The sequence below is a fragment of the Acanthopagrus latus genome, chromosome 2 (genome assembly GCF_904848185.1).
Source record: "Acanthopagrus latus isolate v.2019 chromosome 2, fAcaLat1.1, whole genome shotgun sequence".
Taxonomy (NCBI): domain Eukaryota; kingdom Metazoa; phylum Chordata; class Actinopteri; order Spariformes; family Sparidae; genus Acanthopagrus; species Acanthopagrus latus.
Genome location: NC_051040.1, coordinates 17,488,456 through 17,514,109, shown reverse-complemented (window position 1 = coordinate 17,514,109; position 25,654 = coordinate 17,488,456). Strand labels below are relative to the sequence as shown.

Below are 25,654 nucleotides of genomic sequence, written 5' to 3'. Positions count from 1 at the left end.
CAGGTCAAACATGACGCAGAGTCCCCAGACCACGGTATAGCGGCGTGTTAGAGAAGCAGCGAGCCGCGCAGTGTGTGTATGTCTGTGTGTGTGTGTGTGTGTGTGTGTGTGTTTGTGCTCTGTCTGTGCCTCTGCCAACCTCCCTCTGGTCCAGGTTGTCTGAGTTAGTACCCGGAAGGGGAGGAAGAGGAGGGTAGAGGGGAGGCGGGCGAGTCAGGTGAGGTGAGTGGAGCTGGTTGAGCAGCGGGGAAAGAGGAGGGATGGAGGAAACAAAGGGAGGAGGAGGCATACAAGGTGAGAAAGCAGAGGTGGGTGGGAGGCGAAGCAAGGGGACGGGCAGGATCACAAGCCTCTGGGGATATACAGTAGCGTATAACAGGAGGAGAGGGGGGATAGAGCGGAGGATGGATGCGTAGAGTTTGGGCTGTGCTCACCCTTGACTAGGCCAAGGCAGGGTCCTTCATTATAGGCTCCCATCAGGCCCTGCTGCCGGTAATGTGCTGGAAAATGGGCAGTAACGCTGCGATCTGTTTTACGCTCCCTGCTCTGCTCTGCTCCACAGACAGCCTGCAGACACACACTCGCACACATGTACGCGCAAACCTGCACACAAAGCCAAGCAAAAGCATGCGCGCGCGCACACACACACGCTCGCGCCGACACACGCATAAATTCACACACAGTAGATGAATGTACGTGCGGCCGCGCGTGGCATTACATTAATACAAGTTAAACCCATAAACATAAACAGTTCACGGACGAGTGTAACCTATAACACACACAGGCATTCATTTAGGAAACGGACACACTCATCACACAGTATTACTGTCGAGGCTGGAAAGGGGCACACGCTTCCTCACACATGACATGTGAGGACAAACTCCACTTCACTGCAGTAACACACACACACACACACACACACACCGTGATTACTGAGGCTTCAGAGGTGCTTTTTGTTTCAACTCAAGCAGGAAATAGCTGCCTCCACAAGAGTGGAGATAAAACAGGGTAACAGTTGGCTCTGTTGCACTGCGGCGTGTGTGTCACTCGGTGTCGTTGCGTACATACATTTTCTTTGTGACTTGCGAGGCACTGCGAGACCGTGACTCTGGGAGGTATTTTCGTTGTCATTTTTCCCACTTTAGCTGAGAGCAGACATAATTCGAGGTTTTGGCGAGAACAATGCTCATTACGATAAAAAATACATTAGCTGTATGCCATTAGGACAAGGGCTTATTATTATGATATTGACTTGTTTCTCATTGCTGTTATTCCACTTGTTTTGTCCCATCATGACAGCTGCTTAATGATATATATACTGATATCATTACCTCCGATGTGACCACCTGCTGCTCGTAAGATCATATTAACTGCCGAAATCATCTAACACCATGCCGAGAGGCGTATTCACTCTATTCAAACACTTCTCCATCGTTTTTTTGTTCGAGAGGGAACTCTGTTTTGTTCCCGGCTATAAAAGTGATAAGTGGCAGTGTGTTCTCAGATGAGCTGCATTTGAATCAAAGTTCACTACAAAGCAAAACGCAATAAGAAGTTTAATTTCACTGAGATGTCTCTATCAATGAAGCTGACAGTCTTGTTGTTTTGGCACATAGCTCTTTGTCGCGATAAGCTGCGTGTGTCGGATGATGAAGTGACATTCAAGGGAGGACTGTTGCGTGAGGTACGGAGCGTTTCATCCCCATGATTGAAGACCAGACATTATCATGTTTTGCAGAGATCAAAATAAAAGATTTTGCACATACTGGTGTGATTTTTTTTTTATTTATTTTTTTCGGCTTTAAGTTCTACCTGAAAATTTGCAAAATACAATTACTTCACGTCCCAAGTACGGCTTCTGCCTAGTACAGCATTAATTCTCTCCTTCTCTTCTTTGCTGTTGTCTAGGTTATGCAATACTGCAGGCAATTATGGAGAGAGCAGGGCAGAACGGATGGCAGGTCAGGACACACACACAAACACGCACGTTCCTGGAAACAAGCCAAAAACACATCACACACACACACACACACACACACACACACACACACAGTGCATATACACACTTTAAGACACTTGTTTTGTTTCTGTATACTATTCGAACACAAATGTTAACTTGCTTGTGGTTTGCACACATGACCTTATTCCTACATGCTGTATGCGTCTGTGTGCATACAAATGTATCATTTGATTGCGTGCGTGTACATTAATCCAGGTGAGCGCTATCTGTGTGGAGAGCTTCAATGAGGCAGCATACCGCCGACTCTTAGAGGACCTGGACCGACGTCAGGAGAGGAAATACGTCATTGACCTGGAGCCAGAGAGACTGCAGAGCATCCTGGAACAGGTAATTATACAATTATGCTGTTATACTGTGCGAAAACAGGAGCATACATGCACATCCAAACCAAGAAAGGGCAGGAGCTGAGTCGAAAATGAGCAAACTCAACATCACTCCTTTGGTGCATTAGATAAGGAGATATTGAAGCCCTGCTCTGTGTGAGCTGTCTCTTTGTTTATTTTTCTTTTCCTCCCAAACAAAGTTTGTTAGCGCCTTTCTTAGCCACAATGATATGATGCACACTTTTACAGAAGCAGTTGTCAGGCATGTAAAACCACCATACATAAAATAATGTCTTTGTGTTGCAGCTTTGGTTTGTTGAGGTTTAATTTTCTATTTCTCTCTTTGCAATGTTGTGTTTCTGCTCTGCTTAGGTTTAGGCTAAAAAAAAAAAAAAACAATGTTAAGGTTAGAAATACATTGTGGCTTTACCTGTTTTGGGCTGTACAATCATGGATGGAAAATGGTCCGACTTGCCATGAAAAAAAAGACAGCTTGGTCTCCATGATCACGGATGGAAATGACCCGATTTCCCCCTAACTAATTGCCAGTGCTGGTTGTCATGATCATGGCTGGAAATGGTCCAGCTTCCACTGATAAAAGCCAGTTTTGGTCACCACAGAGAGATGAAAATGTTTGCTAGTCCCCTTAAAAAAACACCTGCTTTTCACGCCACAAAAACAGATGGAAAATATACCCGGGCATGCTTAAAAATATCCAGTGGTCTGACTCATTTGGTAGCCTTGTTATGTTGTTACATCCTGGTGACTGGGCTGCTACAATACATCACTAAACGTATTTTTGTTTTAAAAAAAAAAACACTATTAGCTTATTACAGGCACTGGCTCATATCTGGCACTGATCTGGAACCTGGAGAACCGTGCACCAATTTAAATCATCTGCTTTAATGGAGGTTACTATGACTGAGATTACTTCACTGACCTGGACTTAACAGCACTTAAACAACCAAATCACACTGACACATTTTTACCCCCTCAAATTACACTCCATAGAGTACAGCATGAGCTTTTTATCTAAAACAAAACCTTTTATAACAATTAGCATAAGTATTACATTACCGTTTTGGAGCCCCATATTATTTGTTTGTTCACTGTATTACTGGTGTCTGTGGGCTGTCGGCTCCACTCAGCTCACTGCAACGGCGCTCCTTATGCTTTCTGACATGTGGACAGAAAACAAGATTTCAGTTTTTCCCTGGAGTTCATAACGTGGAGGGGAAAAAAATGTGACTTCCCCAACAGCTACATCAGTGAGGGATCACATTAAATGCACCATACTGTCCACTCAGATACAGATTTCCATCACACACACACGCCCACACACACACACAAACGCATACAGTACATGAAGGCACACACTCAGACACCTTATGCTTGTCTGGGTTCATTACATTATCTGTCTTCCTTGATGGTTTTGCTCTGACAGGTGACGCAGATGTGTGTGTGTGTGTGTGTGTGTGTGTGCATGCTTGTGCCCTTTGACCCGGGTTTCAGTGTAACATCCCATTGGTTCTGCCACCTGTCATCGCATCTGATCCTCTGTCTGCACATCTGACAAATTCAGTGACACACACACACACGGCAAAACAATCGCGCACACACTCACATACGCCGTGCGTGCTAATCCGTGAAATACATATCAGTGCATAATACAAGCAACAGGCAAACGTATACACACACACACACACACACACACACACAAACATACACCAGAAGCAACATCCCAGACAGATAGACAGACAGACACTTTCTTAATTGGCTTCTGTGGTGTGTCAACAGACAGACGGGGACACTCACAAACACACACAAATGCACACACACACACACACACAAGGTATACACTGAGACAGGCATACAGACACAAACACACACTCCCGTCACAGTGGGCAATGCAGTGCTGGCGTTGGCGAGCCTCCCTGCTCTGAGACAGAGACTGCTCTGTTTGTCTGCTCCTGCCAGCTGCGATCTGTGTGCGTGTGTGTGTGCTGTGTGTGTGTGCCTGAGTGTGTGGGTGCGCGTGCATGCATCTGTCTGCGTCAGTATGTAGCTGTTGATATCTGTGGGTATGAGAGACAGAAAGAAAAATAGAAAGCAATTTATTCGTTAGGTTTATGCATCATAACATGCATTAATATGAAGATGCACACCATGAGCCGTATTTCTATTATTGTCTGCATCACACTGTGGAGATATAATGATGGCAAAAAACATCACGGATTTCAGTTTTGACTTTGCCATGCAGTCTCGCACAAATTCTGCTCATTAGCGGCGCATACTGACAGTGCCTGAAGTGGAGATGAAAAGGTGATGAAGTCAAGGTGACTTTGACATCCAAGACATGGTTTCATGGTTTCAGTTGCCTGAACTCAACTATGTCTTTGTCAGCCTTTAGTTTCAATAAACTGATGTTGCTGGGAAAGCTGAAAATGATTACTTTTCAGTTTTTTGTACCACTGTTCACACTTAAAGGAGACTAGTTTTGCTTTCAGTTTTTTCCTTCTTCACACTCCTGCTGTGCGTGTCAAAGATGTTGAAAGTTAAAAAGGTCAAAGTCCGCACCAACGGAAGCTCCTCTCTCCCACAGAAAACACTGCTCCATGAACGTCTCGTTGTGTCATCAGGCTGACTTTGTGACATCACTCTACGTCATAGTCACATTTTTATGTTTAATGCCCAGCAGCTAGATTGAAACACAAGAACTGATTCAGTATCTGTTGTTGTTAACTGTGCTAGGTCTGGCATGTACAAGCTGACCAATCAAAGGAGACCGGGTGTTTGGCGGGGAATGTATTTCTTTTCAGCAAACCTGTCACTGTCGCATCGTGGCACCTCTTTAATGTCCAAAACAAGTTAAATCACCCTTACACAATGCAGAGTTTTTAACACAAGTTGGGCCAGACAAGTTAACACAGCGCTGACCTGGACATTACCGAGGCTCTTGTAAATGTATTAAGAGGCTTCGGAGTCTGAGCCAGCATGGTGCAGAGGACAAGTAAAGTCCTCACAGGCTCATCACTCCCTTTTAATCAGCATAAGAAAGTAGCTGCAACAGCTGTCGGCTGAGGTGAGAAAGCTACAGATGGGAGGGCCTGGGTCCTTGAAACTAAATTGAATTACCTTAGGTTCTTGTCAATTAGTTCAGTGGATTGTGGCATGTTCATTTCGAATCCTTCATATCCTCTGGTTTACCACAATGCATGCATTTTCAGGTGATAGCACAGAAATTATATTTTCTCTCTCTACTCTCTCTCTACTTTCTCTACTTTCTCTCCAGGCTGTCAGTGTGGGGAAACATGTGAAAGGTTACCATTACATCATAGCAAACCTGGTAAGATCTCTCTCTTTAATGCACTGACTGTTTCTCTGTGAAATGTACTGTAAGAGTGTTGGTGTTTTGATACACCCAAGATACACAAGATGAGTTCTTCAAACAATGAGTGTGTCCTTAGCTCTTGAGCCAACATTATCATTATGGGACATCTATTTACTTACCACTACTTTAACATTCAGCTTCCTCCAGAGGAAGGGTGGAGCTACAGAAAAGGCTCTGTCACCCCCCCCCCCCAGTCCTGTGCTTATGGTGCGTTCCATTTGAAGTCGGAATTTCCGAGTTTCCAGTTGCCACTTTTAACCAGAATGCCCCCTGAAGTCATATTTCCAACTCAGAAAGTTGGACACGCCTCAAGAAACATCACAGTTGGATCAGCTGTTTTTTCAGCCCTTCTGTCTTATTTGCGACTCATTAAATCCATCTTACAAACAGTTCTGTCAAACTCCAATATGTGGTCAGTGTTTGTATGTGCACAGCACCATGTAATGCCCTGTTAATCAACTGGCATTATAAACAGCAGCTAACAACCCCTAACCTTGCTAGAACTGTTATTGCATCTTGTTGTCCTGGAGCACAGTCAACTCTGGAATGACGTCATTCCCAGCTCCAACTTCCAGCTTCTGGGGTAACTGGAACGCACCACTGGTCCTGAGTGGTGGAGACAGGAGGTTGGCATCAGAGGAGCAGAGGCTGTGGAGAGGAACGTAGTAGTGGAGCATGTCAGGGAAGGGACCTTATGGAGGACTTTGTGAGTGAGAAGAAGGAATTTAATAGGATCTGCAGCAGCAGAGTTCTAGATGTACTAGATGCATTTTATTAGGACTTTGGATCACAGCATGCTGTTGTAGTAGTCTTGTAAGAATGTGATGAAGGCATGGATTAGAGTTTTGACATTAAGGAGGTAGAGTCATGGGCCGAGATGAGCCATCTCTTGTAGGTGGAAGAAGGCAGATCTGGGGATTTGATTGAGGTGTCTTGAAGGAGAGGCTGCTGTTGAAAATGACTCCAAGGCTGCGGATGTCTGAAGAGGGAGGCAGTAGAGTTATCAATGGTGAGGCAGACGCTGTTTCTCCCTTTACTTTAGAATTAGTATTTTATGACTTGTCTCTCCTCGACAAAGTCATAGCTGCAGGATCTCACCCCGGTAAATGAAGTATTGCTTCAGCTTTAATCACTAGAATCTGTTCCACCGCATTTCTCTCCAGGACGATGAAAAGAGGGCCAGTGAGCTAAGGTCATGCTAGATCGGTTGTTAGAGCTTTTAGCAATTAGCATCCATCAACCCAAGATAACCCTCACATGTCTTCACGCTCTAGCTCTGTCTATGGCCCGCTCCCAAATGGATGCCTCTCCACGACCACTTCACTGCAGAGTGTCACTCTGCATGGAGTCACTCTCGCGGCTGTCGAGAGTTACACTCCACATTAATCAGGGCTATAAATAATCGGGTAAACTGTCGAAGTAGGTGGAGTATGATATTTCAGCAAAGGTTCGCACATTCTGTTGAATGGTTCTGTCGTCCACTCCCCCCCCTTGCTGTAACTAGTTTCGGATGTTTAGAATCATCTCTCTCTTCTGTCTCTCTCTTCTTCCTCAGGGCTTTAAGGACATATCTCTGGAGAGGTTCATGCATGGCGGTGCCAATGTGACTGGTTTCCAGCTGGTGGACTTCAGCAGGCCGATCGTCATTAAACTGATGCAGCGCTGGAACAAACTGGATCAGAGAGAGTACCCCGGATCTGAAAGTCCACCCAAGGTGATAAAAATGTTCTGTCCCCTCCTTATCAATTATACAGATTGGAAACTTATGCCTGAAAGAGCTGCAATTACCTCATTTTTTTAGGTAATTGCAGTGGCGGGGCTTGTTTTTGAAATGGCGTTCTCTCCAGCAGCCCACCTACTATCACTAGCTTATTCAGGAAACACATTTTCCACCATAACACACAGCTAGTGCACCTTTGTATACACTAGACACACACACATTTAGCGGCGGATTCGGTGTGCAAATAGCTCTGCGGACATGAAATTCAACACAGAAGCCAAATTCAGCCTCAAACAGGTAACCAGTCACGGGCTGATGTGCTGCATTTGAACCATTCAGACAGCGATACAGTGCATTTGGTTCAGTTTCTCAGCCAGTCAGAGTGTGACCTCAGGATGTCGGAGACGTCGAATTGGCTGATCCTACTACGATTGAATACATAAATTCCTCCGTGACTCACTGAGTTGGTGTCAGGGTTGACGTGATGCAAGCAGATTATTCAGACTGAAGAGGGGTTATAACTGTCTCTTGCATGACATTCCTCCAGGATACTTGCCCTCACTTTCTATCCAGTTCTGTCTCCAAAATGCATCGCTTTACCTCTCTAGCTGTATATATCCCTTCTTTTCTTTCCATTCGCCATCCTCAGTGTGTGTTTTCTCTCACTGCCCATGTCCCTTTCTCTGTCACGTTAATGTGCCTCTATTTACTCTCCGCCACTCCCCCTTACCTATCTGTCCCGTCTATCTCTCCTCCTTCAGCACACCTCTATTGACCGGGTAATGACCTGCTGCCAATTGCGTTGGATTGGTGCATATATTAGCTGGAAATGTGTCCACCTACCTATTAAAAATACATCATACTGCAGCACTCTGTCCCTGGCTCTTAGAAGACACACACACTGTGGTGACTTTAAAAAGGCGACGCTCTGTGTGATTTTCAGTGCTGTATATACATGTTGACGGTCATATTCATTCGTTACTGGAATGTCATTTTTCACCCAGGACCATATTAATTGGCTAATCATCACTCTCTGATTGGCCTGATAAATTCTCATTAGTGGATGTGGGACACATCAGTCAACCCCATACCGTTCACACAACAACACAAGGTACACTTATGCACGTCGGTAAGCATGCTCACTTATTCAAAACAAAGTTAAACACATCAACTCTACATAACTTTGTGAAAATCTCTGATTGAATTCCTCCCGCGACCTCATAAATGATGTTTTACATCGACCTTTTGCAAACAAGACAACATGATTTGAATGATTTAGCACAATGACAGAAAATCAGATTTCTCTAGTGACAACAGATGCCTCCAAATTGCTTTAGGCTAATTGGTTGCTGTGTAAAAGCTGAGCTCAGTTAGCCTTGGGCCAACTCGTAGCCTCAGGCCATGTAGAACTCTGGTATAATAATGTGCCATGTGATAATCACTGTAAGGAAGTTCTTGCACTGGAGACTGTGCTTTTTTGAGCTAACTGCGTTTGGCCATTGATCAAAATCTCCTCACCTGGTGATTCTCAGCTGGCGTGCCTGGAGAGTCATGTTGGAATGTAATGAAAATGCTCTGTAACCTGGATCATTTAATAACCTCATCAAAACGCAGCCACATATCCTCTCCATGTAACATTCTTCTTTACCCCCCCGCATCACAATTTTTTTCCCCACACGCGTTCTCTAACTGATCAGAATGAGAATGGGTTTTTGCAACATCTGCATTAGCATATTTAACAGATAATGGGGCTGCCTTTATCAATATATGTGCTTGTGTAAAGCATGGAATGTTTGCAAGACACCGGTGCAGAGCTCATTTTATGAATTAGATATGCATGTCCAAATGGTTTTAAAGCTACTGTTTTAATTTTTAATTTCAGTTCCTCATCTCGTTTGGCGAGAAAAATTAATGACAGAGTTTTGTGTGGTCATTAACCCACACCCACTATATTATGTTCCCTTTGGTACAGTCTATACCAAAGTCTATCATTAAAAAGCAGCACGTACGCAGAGTTTGTAATGGATTTCATATATCACTGCATAAAAATGATCATGCACACGTGTATTAGTAGAATGGCAGTTTGCATAGTTATCCCTTAAACAATGCTGGTATGTCTATGTCTAAGATTTGGACACAAATTAGACAGCTTTTGCGTCCTTATGCTGATGTAGTGTGGCGGTTCTTTACTGCAATCATTTGTACTTGATACTCAGACAAATAAATGACCTCTGGCTTGAGAAACTGCAGTGGAACATCCAAGTCAGATTTTCAAGCTGGAAGCAAGATCCACCGAGCCCGACTTCACCGACATAAAAGAACATGACATTACATAGTATTGTGACACAGTCAGTAAACAAATACATTATCACTTCTAATTGCATTATTTGTGTTGCGAAATGTTGCCATTTCCTTTTCCATTCAGTTTCTGTGTGTTTGATAGGAGTCTTTGCGAGCATGCAGTACCAAGCTACTCCTCTCGTTTCTCTTTAATTGTGCTAATCTGACAAATCAGCTGCTGTAGTTGCTTCTGAATTTAAGAGAGTTGCCATGCAAACATCTGTTTGCTCTGAGCGTCCAATGCCTTCCAGAGTCGCTGTGGCCCAGTCCCAATGTCCACTCTCACAAACTCATATTCCTACTACACCATTTTGGACCCTTGCAGCCCTTCTCACTCAAACACTTACCCAGTGACGTAAGCTAAATCCCTGAGGGCTTTTGTGTTTAGTGGGGACATTAAGATTGAAAGATGGAAATACCAGCTTGGAACTATCGACTTGGATTGCAGGGTTAAACTCAGGAGTGCTTTGAGCTAAATGCTAACACCTATGATGTTACCCAAATGTATCTTTTTATTCGAACATGATAGCATGTAAAGATAAGCTAATTAGCAGCAAACATAAATTATAGCCGTTGGCAGTGTTGTTAGTTCTGCAAATATTTGATCATAAACCAAAGTGTTGAACCCGATAATGGCGCTATTTTAAAAGCTGCGTCATCGCTAGAAGTGTTGCAGTGCATTCTGAGGGGACAAGAATGTCAGTGTCAAATATGGCAAGCCGTCCAATAGTTGTTGTTGTTGTAAATACAGTACTTCAGTCTGGACCCAAGTGGCTGTCCGACCTACCGACTGACAGGCACATAGAGAGCTTGTCTAAAAATAAATGAATAATGAATAAAGTAATTAATGAAAAGATTGACTACAGAAAAATATCTTATGGCTGCAAAGCTACTTTATTTCACTCAAGTCAGTTCACTCGGTCTTTGGTGTAAAGCATGAATGCAGATATGTACATTCTAAATGGGCTTCATGCATTTTTTATGACACTTTCTGTGTGTATGTATGTTCTGTTTCTGTGTAAAAAGTGGCACATGCTTTCTTTTATTGCATATATCATTTATAAATGTGCTCCTCGGTCTGATACAGAGCTGTAGAGTAAACCTGTGTTAGGCTGTGTGTTTTACCCTGTTCGACATTTACAAAGAAAATCTGTTTTAATTGGTAGATTTTAGCTGAGCTGGGAGATTTGAACTGATCCTAGAATCCGTGGGGTTTTTTTTTTGTTTTTTTTAAAGCCTACACCATTTCATGTGTGTCCCCGAGGTGTTTCTGTCCTACACCTGACACACACAAAAAGCAGTATGCTAGTTGGCTCAGTTTTGCCGTTGTTTACTCCTTGATTTGGATTCTATACTCGTCATCTGTCAGTCACACGCCTAAAGGCTTCTCTCATTTCAAAGGGGAGTGATGAAAGGTGGATGACATGGTTGCGCAGCCTTCCAAAACACGCCTTTTGGGATACAAATCAAGGGATGTCAGTGAGAGAGAAAACCACCTGGAGAGGCATGGAGAGCGTTGGTGGAGTCTCTCAGCCGTCTTCCCTCTTTCCTCCCATTTTCATCTCACCACTTGTCTCTGCGGTGATGTGAAGGCAGCCCGCTGAGTGTTTGACTGCCTCTGTCTGTGTGGGGCTGTGTGTGTGTGTGTGTGTGTGTGTGTGTGTGTGTGTGTGTGTGTGTGTGTGTGTGTGTGTGTGTGGGCAGGGTGCGTTTGTTGCCCCTGAGTGTGTGTGGTGCTGTTCCCTGCTGCGCTGTGTCTTCTTACCTGTAATGAATTTGTCAAACAATCTGTCAAGATCACCACAACTTTTAAGAGTTTCATTAGAGAACGGCTGCTGAGAATCTCTCAGCCTGTCTCGTTGTCTTACCAAGTTCCCTTACACATCAACACCTCACTCCCTAAGTGCTGCATCCTTGAATAAAACCCAACAAAGCCCCGTGTATTAATCCAGGGACTCTGTATTAATTCCAACATCTAGGGGAATTCCCTCTAACAAAGGGGATTTCATGAGCAGATTTACCGTATAGTTTTAATGCCATTTTAATGGCCTAGTGAATGTATATTTTAAAACTATAAGCCTGTCTAAAAGTGGCACATTTACAGTGATGTTACATTTACAGTGGTGCTGATTGATGTTCACTGGTGTTAACTGTGGAAGTCAAATAAAAGTCAGAGTAGTAAGACAAATTGAGGCACAGGTCAGCATGTCTGCCTGCTGATGAGGTTAAGTCCACATGGATGGATGTTAAGATGGTCTGAGGTCTAGCGCAGGATAACAGATGTCATCAGAATTAGATTGGTTCCCATTTTTAGGAACAGGTTACACAGAACAATGGTATATCCCTGCAAAATTAACTTAAGCTTTGTAAATCACAGAAGGCATCTTTTTAAACACTGTTTGCTGTTTATATAAACCATGCAGACCTGCAGAGAAGGCTACTGTCACTGAGAACCAAAAACATCAGACACATTCAGTGGTGATTTAAAGTCTTTTACAGTATTTACATAACCGTACCGATGTAGTTTAAACAGTGTGTTTAAAGGCACAGAAAAGCACCTGAAATCTACTGAAACTATTTCTATGAAGGAGTCTGATTCTGTTAGTTTCCATCTTGTTATGTTTTTTTCATCTTCCCATCTCTCTACATCTGCCATCCCTGATGTGCACTGACAGACTGAAATCAGACTTGTGATGATGCAAAACAAAGTATGTGTGCTTTTTTTTTTTTTTACCTCCCAGCTCTGGCCACACTCTCTGACAAAGAAGTCATTGTTTTCCTGTCAAACAAAGAGTTTCAAAAAACGTGTCAAAATGATAACATTTATTTTCTTTCTCCGCTTGTCCTTCATTCTTCAGTATACCTCATCGCTAACATACGATGGCGTCCTTGTGATGGCCGAGGCCTTCCGCACCCTCCGCCGACAGAAAATTGACATCAGTCGTCGCGGCAATGCCGGTGACTGCCTGGCAAACCCAGCTGCTCCCTGGAACCAAGGAATAGACATGGAGCGTGCTCTCAAACAGGTTGGCACAAGTTTAAGGTTGTGTATTTCAGTATAAACAGATTGGCGAACGCTTCGTAAACACACAGACACATGCACAAACGCAGTCTGTTAAACAGCTGGCATGAAGAACAAGGAAATGTTCCACAAAGTCATGCCAACATTTATAGTTGTAGATTGTTGTTAGGACTTTGATGGAGAACCCACCACTGTCCAAACACACTTACTATAACAACCAAATGTGTGATGCTTTACTTGTGGAAACACTGTATTGACTTCCTGTCACTTCTCAAGAACTACATGTGTATTCCAAATATTATCATTATCATTATCATAATTCCAACTCTGAAATACCAGATTTTTCGTTATCTGACCCATTATTTGTATTAAACTGACTATTCATGTTATTTTGGGGGAAATCTATGATGCTGAGTGACAATCCTGAAGATTTTCAGATTTTTATAGCAGTTTAAAACTGCAGCAGGGACTGCTCAACTGGTTTCAAAAAGAACTGATTATATGCAAGCTTATGAGAAAATGACTCCACTTCTCACTTGATGTATCACCTCACAGTTTCCTGGTGAGTCTAGTCTCTCATTTGCTAGTTTCAAGTGTTGTTGATGTTAATCTTTTAAATCGTAGTTCCATTTAGAGTGAAACAGATGAAAATGCAGGGTATGCTTTAGGGCGTTGCTACCTTGTGACCGACAAGTCGCTACCACTATGTGTCCTCGACTGCCCAGTCATATCCAATCAGAATCCTCCCCGGCTCAAACTGTCGTGTCCACATCTGGTCACATATGATATCTAAAAAAGCCAAGATGGTGTCTCCCATCATGCCAAACACAAGCCTGTAAAACAGTAGCCGACAAATCAATGGGCAGCTCTGTCCATAATTTATTATTTAGTCTATGGATGAACCATTACTGTTACTGTAATATAACCTCAATGACATGACCCTCACCGCTAATTGTCCACTAATTTACTGTAATGCAAACCAAATACGTCAGTGGTTGAACCATTTACCTATTTGTAAAAACAATGATTATACAGCTGCAATATATGCAAAAAAGAAAACGGCTGGCCAATCAGCCTTGACTGAAATCATTAGTGTTTCATTTTTCTTTAGTTTTCCTCCCATCCTCACTGTCATTTCTGATGTAAATCCAGGTTCGCATTCAAGGCCTGACTGGGAACATTCAGTTTGATCACTACGGTCGGAGGGTCAACTATACCATGGACGTGTTTGAACTGAAGAGCAACGGACCTCGCAAGGTAGGCTCTCCTCATGGCTTAGAGGCAAAAATGAACAACACTTACATCCCATGGTCAACTTATTGCATTCAGTTTTTGTGATGTACGTGTGGTGATGAAAAAAGTTATTCATAAATGTTTTCAATCGCATCAGCCAAAAAGTGAAAGTGACTTTTGGTCACCACTGAAAGAGAAGGCGCTTACTGATACTGTTCAAGGAGAACTTCTTTAGTTTTCAATATGTGCTGAATTTTTCTCATTTAATCCCTCATAATCATGATTCTCAATTAATAACTGTGTTACTGTAAGGACAAATATCTTCAGATAACGTTAAGTGCAACTGAACCATCGCAGCTTGTGTTCAAAAGGCTCTTTGGAGTGTTCAGTGGAGAGCAGCTCTCAGACGACATAAAACTCCACAGTGACAAAAAAATAAGGAAAGTTTGAACATAATCCTTCTTCATAACTGGAAAAAGTAGGAGGATGAGGCCCAGGTTGAAAGTACTCATAATTTCTCTTTACTGGAAAAAAAGGATACATGTAGCTATAATAAAGAAGTAACACCATGTTCCCGCTTCTCAAGTGTTCCTTCGACAGCAATGTGTGTCTATTGAAAGTTCTTGGCTCTCACTCAAGATCTCTCAATATCTTCTACAGTTCCGATGGGAAATCTGCTGGAATGAGCTCATTCTATTGACTCTTTTTTTTTTTGCTTTCTATTCCTTACCTTCATCTCACATAAGTTCTGTTTTTTTATTCATATCTCTTTATTTGTTATTTGTCTATCTTCATTTTATTGTGAGCATTTTAAATTTCATACTTAAAGCATGAATTGCGCCATAAAGCCGCTTGATTGAATGTCGATCGCTGTCTTTTTTATGCCCCTGCTTCTCTCAGATTGGCTACTGGAACGACATAGACAAACTCGTGTTGGTCCAGAATGAAAACACTCTGTCCAATGACAGCACAGCGATGGAGAACCGGACAGTAGTCGTGACAACCATAATGGTAATGTACCCTCAGACTTCTTTCATTTCTGAATAGTTTGGTCACTGTTTGAAGCTGTAACACTGACATTCAGTCTTTTCAAATCCCAAAACTCAATTTCAACAAAACCTTGCTCATACTGGATTTTCCAGCTCTCAGCTACCTCAAGTAGAGGCTCGGAGTGACGGACATGCAACAAGGTGTAAATCTGTTGTAGAAAAGACAATCAACCTGCAGTTTGGGACCTCCGCAAGGGGTTACAAGACACTTCTAAGCGATCGCAAAATGGTATAGGATAGAAGCAAATAGTTTCAATTTTTTTCGCTTTTTCGTATATTTTTAACATTATTCAAATAAAACGAGGAAAAGGATTCACTCTTGGTTATAAACAGAACACATGAGCTATATGCAGCCAATTAGGGGTTGCGAGTGGGGTTGTTCTTATACTTATATGTAGTATCATAAATTCCTGTGTCACTGCCTAAAATGGTTGAATCGAAAACAGCGAGCACAAAAGTCTATGCAGCGACCTGACACAACAGCATTTATTTATTAGAGAGAGGCCACTGCTACCCCTATGTATGTATATGTATATGTTACCTTAAGGCAATAAATGTTTATCACATACATACCTTCTTCAATATACTATAAGGAGATATAGGTTTATAACATATATCCAATGCCCATGGACAATTTTGCACATAAATTGAATTGAGATTTTTTATATATTTTATGCAGTTGTGATACATCTTAACAATATATATGCAATTAATGTATGTAAAGACATGAGTTTATATATGAAATACTCATGGTAAAATGTATATATAGATAAATATTACATTAATTATTATATGATGCATTTTTCATATATACATTCATGATACTCTATCACTATAAACACAGTTTGTATATTACACATTAATGTGAATTCATACACAATATAGTATATGTATATATGATTATATATCTGACAAATATGCCAACATATGTAATTCATATATACATATACATATGAATCAGTATCGTCTGATAAGCAAAGTCCAGCCATCAGAATTTTACGGAAAAAATGGGCATCTGTTGCCAAAAAAGGGAAGTCATTACACTTTCTAGTCAGTGTACAAGTCTTAGGTAGGGTTTATGGTTAAACCATGAGCCGGGGGCAGAAACTTAATGTCCTTAGTGGCCATCAGGAAACGTTTAGTGTCAGAAAGCCAGGGGATGAAGTACAACGGGGGTGTCATGTGGCAGAGTTTTGTGAATGTCAAAGAAAAATCAAGTTGGATGTGTACGAGCTGTAGCGAGCACTCAGAGCACAGCCAGGAGGGAGTGGCACTTGTCCAGCTGGAAGATTACACTAATGTCTCATTAGTAGGCAAATCTAAAACTGACCTCGGATCACCATTTAGAAATGACCTCAGTCCAGTCGCTTCTAATGGCTTTCACATAGACACCGGTCTGCAGCCCGGTGTAATTATTCCGCTTTCTTCTACAAACTCGGATAAAGGAGGGCTATTCGTTGGACTTGTGCACATCCTCTGCTTACATTTGATTTCACTCGACCCATCTGCAGCCTTTTTATGGTGGCCATCCCCTTCCTGTAAAGGCAATCAGTCTAATTCAATTGGGCATGCAAAGTGATGCAAGCGAAAGCAACTCAAAGGACTAATTTCAGCCTGCAGATAAAACAAGCCACAGATGCTTGAGCTTTGGCAATTCAGCATTTTTGTTTCAAGCCATTCATCCAGCGAACCCTTGAGTATCGCCAAAATATCTGTAGTTGCACTTACAGTAAAGCAGTGCTCACAGGAACACCTATAAATGGACAACTTTCCAGTGACGAGTTGATGACACAGCTGAAGTCTACAGTGCCTCCGGTGGCCAGACTTGGGAGCAGCCAGCCAGGTCTGCGCGGAGAGAAAGGACCACACATGCTGCAGGAAAGAGTGGAGAAAAATGAATTCAGCTGGACTAAATGTCCCTGGTGACAGCCCCCCGCCTCCAGACATGCACACTTCAACTGGCAATGTATTACACCTCAGCGCAGTGTGTGGTGTGGTGCCCACACCCAGACCCAAAGCAAGCGAAACACGTCTACACACTCAAATAAATCAAAGGGCAGGCTGTTGATCTTTGATAGAAATCCTGTTTTGATTATGTGTATATCAAGTTGTACTGTTATGAACCGTTGTGTTAATGAATACATCACAGTATTTTTTTTGCTGTCCGTATGACTGCTTGGCTTGTGTTTGTAATTGCATTCAGTTTGTGTGGCTGTAAAAGAGATGAGTGTGGATTTGGCATCACTGCATTCGTCTTCTCGGTGTTTGTTCCTTTCCACGTTTCTTCCCTCCCATGTCTATCATCTGATTTATCCCAATGCCATCTCTCTCTCTCTCTCTCTCTCTCTCTGTCTATCTTTAACTCCACTTATCTCTTTAACCCCCCGCATTCCTTCCTCATGTTTACCTCCATGCCTTCCCCACCTGCATATTTCTCTGTGGCTGGTGACCTCAGCAGGCCTTGGCTAACGTGAGCTCAGCCACCTCCTCCTCTTTGCAGCCTCTGATGATGAGGAAGCCTCTGCTGCGACACTGATGCCGGGTCTGCAGACAGAGCAACAGACTGAAAACGCAGACTCACCTGAGTCACGAACCCCTTCGGGAAAGACAGAGGACAGACAGACTGATAGACCGAGCGTCTTTAAAGCTCTGTACAAAGACTCATTGTGCTCCGTTTTTTGTTTTGTCCTGAGGGCTTTTCTCTTTATGCATAATTTCTTTGAAAAGGTGCTTTTTTTTGTTTGTTTTGGAATTGTTCATTTGTTTAGAAGTGGCTTGCCCTGCATTAGCACAGACACACAATGACAAAGAAAGACGAGACACGGCTGCCGTGTTCTGGGATGCCTTGCTCACCGTGCACTGTGTCTTCCCCTCAAGACAAAAGGACCACAAGAGCTCAGCGAGGGATTCTGTCAAGATTTGACATTTGGCTACAGAAAAATCACCAGACCATTGGACAGCAATGTTAATTCACATTCTTTTCAGTCTTTTCACCACCACCTTCTGTATCACACTGCAAAGCACCTACAGTATGACAAATGTAACACCTTTCTACATTTCCTCATTCTTTCTGTTTGTCTTCGTAGCAAAGGTGTAGGAGGGGAGTTGTATATGGACAGGTCCTTTTGTCAGTCCTCCTGCATTTTGCAGCTTTCTCCCTTGGATACCACTCTCCCTGTCCCTGTCCTGCTCTTTCTGCTCCGTCACTCTGTAAATCTACTCAGTCATGCTCACTCGGCCAACTTTCCTCTCTCGAATTTCGGCTCCTCTGAGAGCACTACACCTGGACGGAAAGGTTTTCAACACTAGGGGCGCTTTGTCCGAAGCAGAGAGAGAGATACACACACTTAACATCGAAATGCCATCATTTAAGTGTTTTAATTGGTTTTCATTTTTTTTTTCTGATCAGCAATGAACGTTAACATTAACGTGTTAACATTAAATATAGTAGATGTCCAAAAGCATCCAACCGACAAAGGAGGAGGGATATATACAGTTGCATTAGCCTCACACTATTAGAAATAAATGCCTACATGCACATATTTGCACAAACACAACCCATGTCAGCAAAGTGCATTGATGGAGCCTGTTGTCATTTGCCTTTAAGTATTTGCTGTACTCTGCATAGCCGTCAGTATAAGACATCTGTTTTTCATGCTTTTGCTTTAGTCTTAGATTTGCATGTCTAGTTGACTTTGATGTGATATTTAATTATAAAAAAGATCTATTGAATTTGCCTTTAAATGTATTTTTTTATGGGGGATAGATTATCAGGAAGACCAGCCTGCTGAGGTGCAGCACACAGAGCCATAAAAAATGGTCAACTCACTGTCAAACTTGCTCCAACAGTGTGTTTATAAAACACACAGAGCTGAAGTTGGGGACATTGATATTAGGAAGGTACATTATTTATGCGATCGCATAAAGTAGGTCAAATTACAGAATACTGAATATGCAAGCGTCTGAAAGTGTTGGATTTGGCAAAATGTAGAAGTAGCGCAGCCAAAATATTGTCTGGCTGCTGGTTGACAGTGACTCTTTGAAAAGGTTGGATCATTGGTGAGACTCGGCCTCAGGCTGGGTGGTCACCTTGAGGACCACATACTGATGTGGGACTTGCTCTGTGACCGGCTGACTTACTTGCTGTGAAAAGCTGTTGAACTGACAGGCTTCCACATACAGAAAAAAGCCAATCCCAAATGTATTTTAATCACATGTGGAATTGTACATTTCTTATGAGGAAATCACTGTGTGACAATGAATGAAAATTTTAAGATTTACATTTTATGTAACGTGTTTTGTTTCCTCATGTGGGAGTTCAAAAAAGCCAATCGCGTATGAGTCTTTGGAATTTACATGTGAAAATTAAATGTAAATTTCACATGTTGAAATTTTAAGTAATATTTTCTTTTTTTTAAAAAAAGGCAATCACTTGCAAAAATGTCCAGTTCCTAGGTATTATTATTTCATTTTAAAAAGTTGAAATAAAACTAAATTGGAATTTTAGTTTATATCTGAAAATGGCCAGTAATACATGAAAATGTGTGAAAAAGTGGAACTTAGACGTGAAGAAGCACATCTCATTTCATGTGCTATATTTTGTTTCTATATTTTGTCTATGTAATTCATATGTGGAAATAATAATAACATGTATATTGATAACTTTATCTATGTAGCACATTCTGAAAACAAAGTTACAAAGGGCTCTATAAAAAAAAAAACATGGTCAAAGCAAACAAGATCCAGAAGTTAAGATATTAACATAATGAAATTATGATTAGATAGTATAGATATTAGATAGTCAATTTTGTGTGTAAACTGTAAAATTCTAATGTTAAAATCACACGTGACAACATTGAATTCACATGTAAAACTGTGATTGTCACATGTGGAAAGGTACATTTCACACATAAACTGAGTAGCGGCTGATTGGCTGCTCTCTTTATGGCTGGATATCTGTGAGACTCACATGCTGACTCACGCTCTAATATGTGACTAGATAGATGATTATGTAGTGTAATTGTGGTAATTAATGAATGAGTGGACTGATTGACCAACTGACTGACTGAAGCGTGACTAACCGGCTGTCTGGCTTACCCCTCTGGTCATCTGAATGGACAGCTCGCGGGCTGATTAAATGTCTCTGCGGTTGGCTAACTCGTTACGTGACAGTCCAGCTTTTTAAATGCTGAACTGATTGCGTGTCTGCTTGGCAGCCTGGATGGATGGCGGGACAGTTAAGTGACTGTCCGGTCGGGTGCCGCTTTTCACTGGCTGGCTAACTGGCTTACATAGCAAGTCCTGTCTGCCTCTTTGGCTCCAGTGTGAAGTGTTTCATGTCTTATCAGCACCAACCATTTGCTTCTACAAAGCTGCTCCCCCTCTTCATGTCGGTCTGTTCACCCTATACCCGCTCTTGCTCTCTCCCTCTTTCCCCTTCTCGTTTTTCACTTTGTCATATTCCCTCTTTATCTCTCCTTCATGCTTCCCTTTTTTTCCATTCCTATCTGTCCTCTATTTTCCCTATAGCTATCTGTTTGTATTCTGATCAGCCCCTTCATCTTTCCTCTATACTTTTACGCAGCCAACACGCCCCACGTCCCTCTCTCCATCTGCATGTCCTCCAATTTACTTACTGTGCCCTCCTATTATCTTTTCCTTTCACCCTCCTGGTCTTGACACGCTTTTCCTCCCGTTTTCACCTCCCTTTTCTTGCCATGCCTTCTGTTGGCACATGCAACACCCACCCATGATGCGTTCGTCCCAGTGGGCGCCATCTTCCGGGACAACACAAACACACAGAGCCTTGGCACCTTCACACCAAGACAAAGGCGTCTGGGGCAAACTGATAACAGACCTGAAAGAGGCTTTGTAAAGTAGAAACAGCAGAGCTCTTACAGGCTTGTGTGCATGTCCGGTTATGTGTAGCTGTTACGTAATCACAGATTTAACTTTTAAGTCAAATCAAGTGGCTGCTCTGATTTCAAAACCTTGAACTTGTAACATAATAAAGCTGACGCTAATTTGATGGAGGGAACTGAGATGGTTGTATTCTCATTGTTAACACATACTAAGTGGATGATTCTCTTTGAGATTCAATAATGTCAGAAGAGTAGGGAAAAAGCCATTTTACATTTTTTCAAGTGGTAAAAATGGAGAGGGGTGTTACCTCTCTCACGTTTGCTTATCATAGTGTAGCTGGAGCCAACAGCCAGTTAGCTTAGCATAATGACTGAAAACAGAGGGAGATAGTTCTGATGCAAAGTGTAAATGTTATATATACATGAATACATAACGGGTGTATGTCTGTGACTGGGTACAGGGAGTTCCTGAAGTCTTAGCTGATTGCCTCACAGTGATTAAGAGTCCAGTTACTGTGCTAAGCGAAGCTAAGCTAACTGTCTCTTGGCTGTGGTGTCATATTAAATAAGTCAAACTGTTCCTTTAAATCTCATTTTGATATTGCTACCCCTTAGATGGGTAGATGATAATATCCACACAAAGTTGGCCCAAAATATTCCATTTAAGCGGTTCAAGAATTTGTAATTTGTTTCACTGCATCCAAAATGAGTCTGCTCACTACACAACAGAATATTAATGATTTTTGAGTGACATAATTATATTATCTGGTCACAGCATTCACCATTTGTTATTTTGCTTACTTTATCAGAAATAATCAAATAATCCCTCCTTGTCCAATTTGTATGAAAGCTGATTTTTGAGTATCATTTTCAACCCGTCAAATACTGATGCTTTGGGATTGCCAGCATTTAATGAATTGGGGATAAGACTTAGAAAAAGGTCCCGGCGCCAGCTCAGTACACAATGGGGGGGCGGCTGAAAACCGAGGGGGGCGATGACGTGATGCATAGTATGATAAAGCTAATGCAGCCAAACTGTTTTATTCAAGCCAAACACGTTCCAAACAAGTTACAATAACACACTGCCACAAGTAAATATACCTGCTTTACTAACACAACGTTCATTCTAACCCGACCGTTAAGAAACAGACGAAAACCTGATTAACCGCACTAGCCAATCAGAAGCAAGAAACAAGCCAGGTAACCCAGAGCAACATAAAAACAGACTCCACAGATCAGACGGCGCTGATCTAACATGTGATGTCCAACAGCGTGTGATCAATAACCACACTGGTAACAAACACAAACAGTAGCAACAATACAGATGATAAAATAACCAGCTCTTACCTTCAGTAGAGTTGCAGTCTCCTCTTTCCTGATGAGTGGAACCTCCTTAACAGCATCTCCTTCCATTCATCTTTTAATTTCCGACGGAGGTCATTCTCGGATGCCAGCTGGATGAGATGGGCTTTCCGTCTATGCAACGTGCTACGTCTGTGCTCGATAAATACGTTCTTCAACGTGGAGACTAAGTTTTCGCACCTAGCAGTTGATGCCCTGAATGTTAGTGCGTGTTTGAACGCAGTCATTACCGCTGGCATGGCACTGAACATCATGTACTACTTTGATACAAGTTGACTCAAAGTCACCAGACGAACCTGAACTGGCTTGTCAACTCCGAGGTCCTCCGGTAAACCACGCTGCTGCTGCGAATGCGATGACGGGCTCTCCGCTCCCGGTGAACCCGGCCCAGAGGCTGTGGGCGCCGGCGGGCCGGCGGGCAGTTCACTCTGCTCCCTGGGCCGCTAAATGCACTGCTCCTTCTCCGAATTTGGCCTCGGCAGGTGCTCCTCGGCTTCTCCGGTTCTCCTGTTGCTGCTGCCAGGCTGCAGGGACGCCGACGGTGTAGTTTTCAGCCATTTGCGAATGTCCATTGTGACTGATAATATACGCTAGCTGCTGGCTACTCCTTGCGGCGGGATGATGCACTGACGACATAACGTAAGGTGCGTGATGGGATCAAGGACCACTGGAAACTCGGAATTTAATTTCCAAAATTATGGTTCATTATGGTTTTAACTAGTAAGTGGAGTTTCTTCCGAGTACAGTATTGGGTTGTTTTCAAGACATCATAGACTGAAAACAATATTTTTTTAAAAAAAAATGAAATGAAAATACATACATTTTGACTGAGGGGGCGGGACAATCCGACAGGCCACGCCCCCTCATGACGCAGGGACTGCCTTTAGATCATTTATTATTAATTTTCTTGAAAGTTCCTGTGTTGTCATTGTGATTTCTTTACTAACTGCAATCTCCCTTTCTTGTCAGTACTATTTGGTGCATGTCTGGAAGGTAACTATCACACCAGTTTAGAAGCCATCAAGCTGATGAATGTAAAACAAAGTTAAACAGAAAAAAATATGGTGTTCACAGCGAGATCATTGTGAAAAATGTAAATTAGACATAAACAGTAATGGAATTGTCCTTCAAGACTTGTTTCTCAGCTCACATGGTAATTATTGTTGTTATTCCTGCTACAGAGCAGTCCTTGTGGCGGTGTTGATCTAGCCGAAAGAATTTACTTGAAACTGTTTTGCTGTTCATTAACAGTTTGATTCATGATGAGTTGATGGAATGAGAGCCCCGGGACCTGCTCAAGTCCCTGATAATGACATTTTCAGAGAAATGTTTTTGTATCATCTGACATTGAACGTAACAGGGACAATTTTTGTGTTGGATGATGATGATTTTGATGATGTTGGTGATAAAAGTGTTTGAGAAGAATGTTCAGCATAAATTAAGAACTCAGTTTTGTTTGTGGGGTGGTTTTTGGAAGAAATGTATTTTGTTTTCACTAATTTCATACTGGCAAAATAATGTGTTGTAAGAAATATGATCATGCAGTGCTTGGGGTGTTTTTTTGTTTGTAGGGTTGGGGTTTGTTTCATATTTGTTATTTGTTATACACAAAAAAAATCACATGAACATCCCCCCAAAAAGTATTGACGAATTCCTTTTTAAAACCTGGTGCCTGCATTACCCACAGTGCAAGTTAGCCACTGAGAGACAGAATTGGAGGCAATTTATCAGATTACATGCAGTCTCCTCTGGAGTCACAAAAGGCTTTATACTGCAATAAATGCGGTAGTATTTTCCAAGACCTATAAACACACATTCACATTTAAAATTGATGGTGTTACCCTTTAATGATAAACTACATTTAAATGGATGTAGAAACAGAGTCTTCAGCTATGCTAGGAGCTCTGTGAGGCATGATTTGGTACAGCTTTGCGTTTAATGCGAACATCAGTGTGCTAACGTGCTCACAATGAATATGATGTTCAGCAGGTGTATTTACTACCATGTTCACTGCATTAGTTAAGCTCTAGCTGGAGGGAACGTCTTTAGTTTTGAAGGTAATTAGTCATAAACGAAAGAACTGGACAAATAAAAGCAAGAATATTTCTTTAAGAATGAAGCATTTTTTAAATCTAGATACATGTGAGATCATTGAATAACTTTATAAAACAAACACTTTACATTTGAACATGCACAAGTACACATGTAAATGGCTATATTTTTAGCCCTTTGTTTACTGAAGAGAAAGTAGATCAATTTGTAAATCCAGCTTCGCTTCAGAAGATTTGTTTGTAGAGTTCAGTCTCCATTGCAGGATCTCTTCTAAACCCCTCTTCCTGCTTGCTCCCTTTTCCATTTCCTGGATTGAAGATTGTTCTGTCGATTCCTTACAAATCCGTGTGTCTGTGACTTTTCTGCTCGTTTGACCCCTTTTACAACATGTCCTCTTACAATCCTCTTTGATTAAACTGTACTTGTTTTCAATGTGAATCAATTTCCTGAATGAGGAGATCAATAAGAAACACACTATCATATTGTATTGTGTTTTATGATCTTCATAAACCGTCTCACAGCTCGGGAGTGTTGGATATTATGAAAGCCTGTTTGATTAATTAGATGAGATTAGTCTTTGATTAAAAAGGGTTTGATGACATTTTAATAGGCTTGGTTTCAGTTGGATTACAGGGTGAGCAGCCTCCGGCATAATACCATAACTCACACGCCTGTGATGGATGCGCTGTCACTCAAAAAGTCTGTGTGCCCGCGTCTTTTTTCTCTGTGGATATCCTCTGTAGGTGTGACAGTGTGTTTCCAGGGCTTGTGTTTGCTGATGAACTAAACTCTCTGTTTTCTTTCATCGTTGTTAACGGCACACACAGAAACCGTTCTACCTCTCATGACCGATTACCAAAACAGACGTCTCCGTCTGCTTTTCCCTTTTTTCTCTCTCGTGTTTTTCTGCTCATTTCTCTCCTCTCAGCATTAGTGTTGTACTGAGTCAGGTGCAGGTCCCAGTGGGGGACCATGTAGAGTCAGACGGAGGCATAAAACATGACACTAGAAGTTAGAAACACAAGATTTAAAAATTCTTCCTCAGACAGGCTTTAAAAAAAAAAAAAAACAGCTGTAATATTTTTCCCATTTTACAAACTGTGCAGAATTTCTGGGTGGCTGCTGTGTTATACTGGTAGGACGGTTCTGTCTGGGACATTTTTTACTAGACCTTTATATGTGTGGTTTAAATCAATCCCTCATAATGATGTGCATACATTTCATAATCTTAATGTTTTGAGCAAATATTTGCATATTTTCATAGATGCTGCTGTCCATTTG

General features: G+C 42.0%; 1 protein-coding gene and 1 long non-coding RNA gene across 12 annotated transcripts in view; one reads left to right on the top strand and one right to left on the bottom strand.

The window, feature by feature from the left end:
* gria4a (glutamate receptor, ionotropic, AMPA 4a) overlaps positions 1-25,654 on the top strand; it is a 116,692-nt gene that overhangs the window by 49,807 nt on the left and 41,231 nt on the right. For 5 of the 6 annotated variants that reach the window (XM_037074025.1, XM_037074015.1, XM_037074044.1 and 2 more), the window contains exons 4-10: positions 1,909-1,961; positions 2,216-2,347; positions 5,636-5,689; positions 7,290-7,448; positions 12,653-12,820; positions 13,969-14,073; positions 14,950-15,060. In XM_037074025.1, coding sequence (XP_036929920.1) covers positions 1,909-1,961; positions 2,216-2,347; positions 5,636-5,689; positions 7,290-7,448; positions 12,653-12,820; positions 13,969-14,073; positions 14,950-15,060 — 782 coding nt within the window. Of the gene's footprint in view, positions 1-1,908; positions 1,962-2,215; positions 2,348-5,635; positions 5,690-7,289; positions 7,449-12,652; positions 12,821-13,968; positions 14,074-14,949; positions 15,061-17,598; positions 17,734-25,654 lie in introns of those variants that run through there. The other variant, XM_037074061.1, reaches the window with a different exon arrangement.
* LOC119005933 lies at positions 11,019-25,642 on the bottom strand. Of its 6 annotated transcripts, none has more exons than XR_005070626.1 (5): positions 22,307-25,642; positions 16,827-16,970; positions 13,496-13,649; positions 12,658-12,780; positions 11,019-12,573 (listed from the first exon to the last, which is right to left on the bottom strand). It is a non-coding gene; the product is annotated as an uncharacterized LOC119005933 (long non-coding RNA). The 6 variants fall into 6 exon arrangements; XR_005070625.1 differs by lacking the exon at positions 13,496-13,649 and having other exon boundaries at positions 11,019-11,559; positions 12,529-12,573; positions 22,307-25,628; XR_005070624.1 differs by lacking the exon at positions 13,496-13,649 and having other exon boundaries at positions 22,307-25,624.